Here is a 10,511-nt window from a genome sequence, read left to right as displayed (position 1 = left end):
GACTAAACTTATTTTCATTGTGTGCTGTAACACCAATGTCCCAGGTAAAGGGCATTATTGAGACCTTAGAAACATGTTCAACCACGCCACATTCTTTATGTGCCTGTTCCAAGTTAGGAGCATGTAGTTCAGTGGTTATTGTTGGTTTGTGTCTGTCATATATGTTTTTTTCATAAACTGTTTTATTATAGATTAGGCTGTTAGTTTTCTCAATTCAATTGTTTCATATTTTCATGCATGGGCTTTTAATAGCAGACTATATGGTATGGGTTTTTGTCATTGTTGAAGGCAGTACAGTTGCCTATAATTGCTTACATCCACTTCATTTGAAAACTTTGGTGGATAACTGTCTCATTGGCTATATACCACATCTCCTTATTTTTATATAGGTTTTGTATCCTTCTGCAAATGTAATTATGTTATGGTTGGAAAAACACACTGCAGAGGATAAACTAGTACCATTTGAAATAGTTGGACTAAGTAAAAAGACAATTAGGTTATTCTGTCTGTAATTTTTGTAACAATAATCAGACCTTTTTTTCAATAAGAAAAATACCAGTACATCTTATTGGATCTTGTCTTAATGTTATTGTTACAGCAGTGTCAAATAAGAATAGGGATGTTCATTCTGAAGCTGAGTGTGAAGAGAGTGCCACACTCTTTTCAAATTTCAACAACTATTTGAGAGGTCCATAGGTGGCCAGATGCAATGCTTTTGTCGATAGGTGCTAATCCAAATACGGATATTAAACCTCATTTTCCAGTGGTGGCAAACCAATTTCTCTGAACATTATCACGAACAGCCTCTATTACAGGACCTACCAACTGTATTTATTGTTAAATTGTTCTCATTCTGAACACGCTTGAAATATTTTCCACTGGAGGTTAAGCAACCCAACAATCAATCAATTAATCAAAGACAAATGAAAACTAACTGCCAGCTGGAAATTTACACCTTACAATCCTTCAATACACCAAATGTAGTTGACCTACCACTTATAATATCTGTGAAACATTTCTAATCATGTGCCTTTTACCTCAGTCACTGATTTATTTAATGATGTCAGATGAATCATGTCCGACAGACTAGTAGTCTTTATGGATTCTATATGCTAAACAAATATTCTCATCTTGAAAACGGAACTTAAGTGCAATCATGAATAAATTGCTTTGTTAGGTCACACATCAAATATTTGTCTATACCAGTATTTGATTATCCTATTAATATCTTATTAATAACAATGACTTTTAATGTACAAAATACAGCAAACTTGAAAGAAAACATTTCTATATCTGTGTAGTCTCACTTTGTTTTGATGCAAAGTCATTGACAATGTCTTGACAACAATTATTGCTGTTTGACACAAGAGCAGTGAAATGACAGGATTTATTCAACATGTTTAATTATCAGTTTTTATTTGGCTAGTAAACTGCAATCAATGTTATAACTATCATTGTAACAACTCTTTGAGGCAATAAAAAAATCATCCATTTGACTTGAAATTTCCCATGAGAATTGTACGCATGCATAGATTACATTAGCCGTAATTGGCACAACTTTTTGGAATTTTGGATCCTCAATGCTCTTCAACTTTGTACTTGTTTGGCTTTATAAATATTTTGATATGAGCGTCACTGATGAGTCTTGTGTAGAGGAAACGCATGTCTGGCATACTAAATTATAATCCTGGTACCTCTGATAACTATTGACTTATTTTCAATGTAACCAGATGCTCTGCAGGGCGCAGCTTTATACGACCGCAGAGGTTGAACCCTGAACGGTTGGGGCAAGTATGGACACAACATTCAAGCTGGATTCAGCTCTAAATTTGGATTGTGATTAAATAGTTGACACTACATAGGTTTCTGACACAGAATGAATGTGGTCTAATGAACTTAAATTTTTTGTTTTGCCTTTGAGCAATTCACTATGCTGTTGAATATTAATCCTCTCAAAAAAATGTTTGAAGAAATTTTCTTTTTATTTATGAAATCTGAAATGAGAAAAATTTACCCCCCCCCCCCCTTTTTATTTCACTTCCCCCTTTCCCTTTTCCCAAAACTGATCTCAATTCAAATTTCTAATGGAGTTTGCAACAATAACTACTCATTTAAATACATCATAAAATATTAAAATGTAAAATAAAGTGCTTGTTATCACTGAATGGTAAAGATTGTTTTAATTTATCAGTTGGTAGTAAAAGTGAATATACATTGTATATTGTATAAAACAATGATTTAAGTTGATTCAACTACTATTCTGGACAAAGAAAGATAACTCCAATTGAAAATTTCTTGCTATTGCACAATATTGTGCAATTAGATATTTCTTGCTATTGCACAATACTGTGCAATTGAAAATATTTGCTATTGCATAATACTGTGCAATTGAAGATTTCTTGCTATTGCGCAATACTGTGCAATTGAAAATTTCTTGCTATTGCACAATACTGTGCAATTGAAGATTTCTTGCTATTGCTGAATACTGTGCAATTGAAAATTTCTTGCTATTGCACAATACTTAATATAATAATTTTGGATCCTGATTTGGACCAACTTGAAAACTGGGCCCATAATCAAAAATCTAAGTATATGTTTAGATTCAGCATATCAAAGCAGCCCAAGAATTCAATTTTTGTTAAAATCAAACTTAGTTTAATTTTGGACTCTTTGGACTTTAATGTAGACCAATTTGAAAACGGGACCAAAAATTAAGAATCTACATACACAGTTAGATTTGGCATATCAAAGAACCCCAATTATTCAATTTTTGATGAAATCAAACAAAGTTTAATTTTGGACCCCGATTTGGACCAACTTGAAAACTGGGCCAATAATCAACCAGATGCTCTGCAGGGCGCAGCTTTATACGACCGCAGAGGTTGAACCCTGAACGGTTGGGGCAAGTATGGATTCAACTTTCAAGCTGGATTCAGCTCTAAATTTGGACTGTGATTAAATAGTTGACACAGCATAGGTTTCTGACACAGAATGAATGTGGTCTAATGAACTTAAAATGTTTGTTTTGCCTTTGAGCAATTCACTATGCTGTTGAATATTAATCCTCTCAAAAAAATTGAAGAAATAGCAATAACTACTCATTTAAATACATCATAAAATATTAAAATGTAAAACAAGTGCTTGTTATCACTGAATGGTAAAGATTGTTTTAATTTATCAGTTGGTAGTAAAAGTGAATATACATTGTATATTGTATAAAACAATGATTTAAGTTGATTCAACTACTATTCTGGACAAAGAAAGATAACTCCAATCAATTGAAAATTTCTTGCTATTGCACAATATTGTGCAATTAGATATTTCTTGCTATTGCGCAATACTGTGCAATTGAAAATATTTGCTATTGCACAATACTGTGCAATTGAAGATTTCTTGCTATTGCTCAATACTGTGCAATTGAAAATTTCTTGCTATTGCACAATACTTAATATCCTGATTTGGACCAACTTGAAAACTGGGCCCATAATCAAAAATCTAAGTTCATGTTTAGATTCAGCATATCAAAGAAGCCCAAGAATTCAATTTTTGTTAAAATCAAGCTAAGGTTAATTTTGGACCCTTTGGACCTTTATGTTGACCAATTTGAAAACGAGACCAAAAATTAAGAATCTACATACACAGTTAGAATCGGCATATCAAAGAACCCCAATTATTCAATTTTTGATGAAATCAAACAAAGTTTAATTTGGACCCCGATTTGGACCAACTTGAAAACTTGGCCAATAATCAAAAATCTAAGTACATTTTTAGATTCAGCATATCAAAGAACCCCAAGGATTCAATTTTTGTCAAAATCAAACAAAGTTTAATTTTGGACCCTTTGGACCTTAATGTAGACCAATTTGAAAACGGGACCAAAAATTTTATGGTCATAAACCTTGTGTTTAAATTTCATTGATTTCTATTTACTTATACTAAAGTTATGGTGCAAAAACCAAGAAAAATGCTTATTTGGGCCCCTTTTTGGCCCCTAATTCCTAAACTGTTCGGACCTCAACTCCCAAAATCAATCCCAACCTTCCTTTTGTGGTCATAAACCTTGTGTTTAAATTTCATTGATTTCTATTAATTCATCCTAAAGTTATTGTGCGAAAACCAAGAATAATGCTTATTTGGGCCCTTTTTTGGCCCCTAATTCCTAAACTGTTGGAACCAAAACTCCCAAAATCAATCCCAACCTTCCTTTTGTGGTCATAAACCTTGTGTCAAAATTTAATAAATTTCTATTTACTTAAACTAAAGTTATAGTGCGAAAACCAAGAAAATGCTTATTTGGGCCCTTTTTGGCCCCTAATTCCTAAAATGTTGGGATCAAAACTCCCAAAACCAATCCCAACCCTCCTTTTGTGGTCATAAACCTTGTGTTAAAATTTCATAGATTTCTATTCACTTTTACTAAAGTTAGAGTGCGAAAACTAAAAGTATTCGGACGACGACGACGCAGGACGACGACGCAGGACGACGCCAACGTGATAGCAATATACGACGAAAAATTAAAATTTTTGCGGTCGTATAAAAATCTAAGTACATTTTTAGATTCAGCATATCAAAGAACCCCAAGAATTCAATTTTTGTTAAAATCAAACTAAGTTTAATTTTGGACCCTTTGAACCTTAATGTAGACCAATTTGAAACAGAACCAAAAATTAAGAATCTACATACACAGTTAGATTCGGCATATCAAAGAACCCCAATTATTCAATTTTAGATGAAATCAAACAAAGTTCAATTTTGGACCCTTTTGGCCCCTTATTCCTAAACTGTTGGGACCAAAACTCCCAAAATCAAACCCAACCTTCCTTTTGTGGTCATAAACCTTGTGTTTAAATTTCATTGATTTCTATTTACTTATACTAAAGTTATTGTGCGAAAACCAAGAATAATGCTTATTTTGGCCCTTTTTTGGCCCCTAATTCCTAAACTGTTGGAACCAAAACTCCCAAAATAAATCCCAACCTTCCTTTTGTGATCATAAACCTTGTGTCAAAATTTCATAGATTTCTATTTACTTAAACTAAAGTTATAGTGCGAAAACCAAGAAAATGCTTATTTGGGCCCTTTTTGGCCCCTAATTCCTAAAATGTTGGGACCAAAACTCCCAAAATCAATCCCAACCTTCCTTTTGTGGTCATAAACCTTGTGTTAAAATTTCATAGATTTGTATTCACTTTTACTAAAGTTAGAGTGCGAAAACTAAAAGTATTCGGACGACGACGCAGACGACAACACCAACGTGATACCAATATACGACCAAAAAATTTTCAATTTTTGCGGTCGTATAAAAATGACCATTTATCAGGGACCTTCTTGACAAAATAACCTTCAAGTTTTAACCAGGCCATTTCAGTAAATTGTAAAGACAAGTTAACATAATGATATGAAGATTTTATTCAGACTGTAATACAATAGCTGTCATTTGACTACTCCATAACATAAACATACTGTCATTATGTCTGTATTCTAGTCTTTAAACCATCATTGGATTAAGCATGATTTACAAGCGATTGTTTTTCGTAAAATGACGGTGAATTTGATAAAGCAATTACAAATGATGCTTACTATGTCAATAAGACTTTGTTTTAAATGATAGAAATTTAAAATGTGAACTATTTTTTACATCAATTGTTAAACCACTACAATATTACGTCCTGATAATGCCTTTGTTTCAATGACAAATAGAAATGATTTTAAAAACTGCTACAAAAATAGATAATGCACATAAAACAAAATATATATTATTAGAGTTGGTCCTACAGTTTGAAAAATTGTTAAAAATCATTAAATGAAGTTTCATATTGGTTCCATGTATAAAGTAAACAAAATATTCAAAAAGAATTGCTTTTTTAAAACATTGCATAATTGAAATAAGTTTACCAGAAAATCAGATTTCTAAAATATTTTTTTTGCTGAATTGATTACCAGAGATAAAACTTCAGAAAATGTTCTCCTGTTTATAAGGTGACCTTTTACGATGGCAGCCTCATCTGAGCTTCATAAATTTCCAAAATTTTTTATGTAACATAGCTGGAACTTAGACAAAAGTATGAATGAATCATTTTTCTGTGCAGATTTACGGATTATTTTCTATTTTCTACATACGTTTTTTGACAAAAAATCACGCCACATAAATAGTCCTCAACATTTATATTTATACATGAGTATTGCACAAAGTAAAATTTTTAACATTCATAATAAAAAATGCTTTTATCTATCACTAACATCTTCCTATGTACATATATATAATAATAATAATGATAGAATGATAAATATAACAAAGAACTGATAGCATTGGTAAGTCAAATTGCCAGAAATTGCCATAAAATATAATTTCAGAATCTAATGCATTCTGGGTAATATTTCCAAAATCATACTACAAAACTTTGTGATTGGTTTAAAATGTTTTTTGACAATGGAAATTCAACCAATGTTATTTCATTTTCATGTACGCACAATGGGGTATAATACCCATAGTTCTTTAAATTCTGAAAAGGTGAAATGGCAGTACATGTATATGTAAATTTTCAAGAATTGAATAGTATGTTTTGTATCATAACGAAATGGATGTCAAATATTATATAAGTGAACCAGTATTTTTTCTTTCTTTGAGCAATATATGAGTGAAATTTGATAAATGAACAATGGGGGGAGAAAAGTAAATAAATTTACAGCAATTAATGACTGGAATGTAAATTACTTCAAATGTTTAAACAAGCAGTCCTTTTAGAGCCCTCTGTCCTATCACAAAACACTAAATTGCTTAGAAATCACAGATATTAGGCAGATTATGAATGATATTATCTGAATAAAATGGCTTTGCTGTCTTAGATTGAAACTAAAAAAATTATAATTTCCAAAAATGTATTCCTTCATTTCAATAAAAATATGTTAAAAGCAATTTAATTCAAATAATATCTTTCATGTACTTGAAACAGTGAACAACTAAATACACATTCACAGAAAAATTCAACATATTTTTTTAAATAGTTTGATGCCACACTAGATAAATTTAAAAATACAAACGTAACATTTGATACTTGAAACCCTGTTTAATATTTAGAACATTCTTATATATAGAAGAAACATTTTATCTTTCGTCTGGTTCTCATAAAGATCACGATTTTGGCACCACCAGTCTTATAAAGCACGATAAATCTAGACCTAACTTATTTACACTATATTACAGACTTTCTGTACTGGTGTTACCAATCAGTCAAATTCTCTTCTTGCATATTTAACGTCACAGCCAATAGAAAGTCCAAGCAGTTATTTATTTAACTTGTAATTCAACATTAAATAACGCTCAAACAGAAATCAAAAATAAACTGTAATACAATTTACAATTTATAAATAAATGAATAAGTTACAGATTTCATTGTGGAGTGCAGGTACATTTTTAATTTACATGAGTACTGCAATTGGTTGTTAAGAATAAAATATATTGTTTATAAAGCACTAAATATTAGTTTAACACCATTATGTGAAAAAAAACTCAAAATAAAATTAAATAAGGTCAGAAAGCTAAATGCTGAAAATACTGTAAATTCAGAAATTATTATGATTTTTTAAGAATGGACAGAAAGGTTAAATTAATCATTGCAATTTCTGCATACAGATATGTGTTTCAGATATCAAATTGTGAGTTCTTATTATGGTGATAGTTTCACATTAATCAAAACCTCACAATAATTTCTAAATTTACAGTACTGGATGAATTTCAAAATTTACAATTCAAGAAAATATATTGAACAGTTAGTCTATAGCCTGATTCTCATCTCAACTTTTAAATAAAATAATTGAAGTGAGCCAACAAAAATATTCTTTTACTTCTTTTTTGTTATAAAAATTTACATCTTATAAACTAAGATTTGTCGGTTTTAAGTATGACATAGATTGAAATAATGATGGAGTCAAACAAGTATGAGAATGTAGGAAATTCATTTGGCAGAATGCTCTTTAACAATAGCCAATAAAATGTTGTCTGCTATGAATTTCATCGTGCCGAAACCCATCAAGGGTGAGGAATGTCATCAATTGTCCCGTAGTATCTTCTTTGCTCTGGTATTGGCTACATCTACTCTGTCGTTTAGGCTTGTTGCCTGTGTCACAAACAAAACAAAACAAAAAGTAAACAAAAGCGAGAGAAAATAAAAAGTCCACATCAATTTAAAAACGTCGGAAAAGTTCAGATAAAAAAGTTTATAATAAATAGACATTTAGTAATAGGTTAAACTCTATGATATGTTAACTACTACTTCTAGGGAAAAAAATGTTCAAATACTGCTTTATTTTGCATTTTTTCTAAAATTTACTACAATGCTGAAAATAACAACACAAATTACTTATTTAATAATTTTGAGTTAAAAAACTCTGATCTTAAAATCTGAAGAGAAAACACACAACATATAAGTCTTTGTTTGGAAGCAGCATGCAAAACAAAAAAATCCAAAATTTCAGTCAACTATGTCAACAACATAAAAGAAAATAAAGAAGTTTTTTTCAGTATCAGAATCATGCAAAACACAAAAAAAAAGAAAAAGGAAAGTGACTTCAGAAAGTGACTTCAGACAGTTTATGCTTCCTTAAGAATCTTAGTTGCTCGTTGATTTGCTGCCCCAATACGAGTAGCGTTAGAATCAGCCTGAAATTATACAATAGTCATATATCGTCAAATATAGAAATTAAATAATTTGATTTGGGTCTCGAATTTGGAAGATATTTGAGATAAAATGTACTGAAATAATAACACAAGAAAATAAGGAAATTTTGGCCTATTAACTGCACAGGGTTGATTCTTTGGAACCAAATGTTTTTCTTTAAAATCTCCTATTTTGTTGGGATTTACAATATATCTTCTTAAATTCTTATTAAGAACAATATGTTTTTTTGTTATTTTCAATATTGGCCTCTGAATGCTTATCCCCCTGATGAATTTCATAAATTACTAGTGATTCATTTACTTTTTTTCATGTCTTTTTCTATTGCTTGAGAAAAATAACTGAGTTTTTTTTTCAAAACTGCTTTTAAGATATCATCCTGAAATTAAACTGCAAATAAGTATTTCATAACTTTCTCCAATTAATATACAGTAAAACCTGCTTTATAATAAGAGACCACCTGTATAGAGCAATCAAAGTGCTTGTAAACCTGCTTTATAATAAGAGACCACCTGTATAGAGCAATCAAAGTGCTTGTAAACCTGCTTTATAATAAGAGACCACCTGTATAGAGCAATCAAAGTGCTTGTAAACCTGCTTTATAATAAGAGACCACCTGTATAAAGCAATCAAAGTGCTTGTAAGAACTGAACAGTAAAAATTGCTTCAATTTATCAGTGGGAAGTAAAATAATTATTGCATTGGTTGTAGTTGGCTAAACAGCAATTCTACACAAAGGAAGATACAATCATTCTATTTTTAGAAAAGATATTAGATTCCTGCACCTTGCAAAAGACCAAGTTATGTTATTTTCTTGACAAGTGTAACATCATTTTGTGCCTTTAATATCTGAGCATATATTACATCTATGAATTTCTTGAAATGTTCATGGATAGGATGAATAGAATTTTATGATTAATGCACTATTTTTTGTGTATCAGTCTTGGAACTTAGATATCAAGTCAGTCCAATAAGGTTTTGATTGCATTTCATACAATCTTTACCTAAACCTGTGTTATTAAAAAGACCACCAACTTTATATCCACTGTAGTACATTTCATATGCATTGAACCTGTATTAAAAGACCACCATTCCTAAAAGACCCCTTTTTTGCTCTCCTTTCAGTGGTCTCTTATAACAGGTTTGACTGTATTTGAAAATAAATACTATAATATTGCTGCAATGTTGAAGCAACAGTATCTGAAAATCTAACATTGGTTCCTTAGAAAGTTAATTAAGCATCATAAAAAGCGCTAGCTAAAACATATAAACACCATTAATTCTCCTTCAGAATTTTATGAGTTCTTTTATTGGCCTCCTTAATGCAATCTTGATTTGATTCAGCCTGTAAAACATGTGTTCAGTTATTATCGTTATTTTCAAATCTTTACTTCTATTATTAATATTGTAAAATTTCAAATCTTTACTTCTATTATTAATATTGTAAAATTTCAAATCTTTACTTCTAATATTAATATTGTAAAATTTCAAATCTTTACTTCTAATATTAATATTGTAAAATTTCAAATCTTTACTTCTAATATTAAATATTGTAAAATTTCAAATCTTGACTTCTAATATTAATATTGTAAAATTTCAAATCTTTACTTCTATTATTAATATATGTCGCCGCGATATAGCCTTTTTATGCTCATGCGGCGTAAAGCAACCAACAATCAATCAATCTAATATTAATACTGTAAAATTTCAAATCTTTACTTCTAATATTAATATTGTCAAATTTCAAATCATTACTTCTAATATTAATATTGTAAAATTTCAAATCTTTACTTCTAATATTAATATTGTAAAATTTCAAATCTTTACTTCTATTAT

The 10,511-nt window shown here is 30.3% G+C and overlaps 1 protein-coding gene across 8 annotated transcripts in view; it reads right to left on the bottom strand.

Annotated features, from left to right (window-relative positions):
- Positions 1-5,391: 5,391 nt before the first annotated feature.
- Positions 5,392-10,511, bottom strand: part of LOC143068919 (synaptosomal-associated protein 25-like) — a 40,156-nt gene continuing 35,036 nt past the window's right edge. For 6 of the 8 annotated variants that reach the window (XM_076243298.1, XM_076243299.1, XM_076243296.1 and 3 more), the window contains one exon: positions 5,392-8,117. In XM_076243298.1, the coding sequence (XP_076099413.1) occupies positions 8,049-8,117 (69 nt within the window). In that variant the 3' untranslated portion in view covers positions 5,392-8,048. Of the gene's footprint in view, positions 8,660-10,511 lie in introns of all 8 variants that reach the window. The other 2 variants (XM_076243295.1, XM_076243292.1) reach the window with 1 other exon arrangement.

The sequence above is a fragment of the Mytilus galloprovincialis genome, chromosome 3 (genome assembly GCF_965363235.1).
Source record: "Mytilus galloprovincialis chromosome 3, xbMytGall1.hap1.1, whole genome shotgun sequence".
In the NCBI taxonomy this organism is placed as follows: domain Eukaryota; kingdom Metazoa; phylum Mollusca; class Bivalvia; order Mytilida; family Mytilidae; genus Mytilus; species Mytilus galloprovincialis.
The sequence above is the reverse complement of the archived record's forward strand: the minus strand, read 5'-3'. Positions and strand labels throughout refer to the sequence as shown.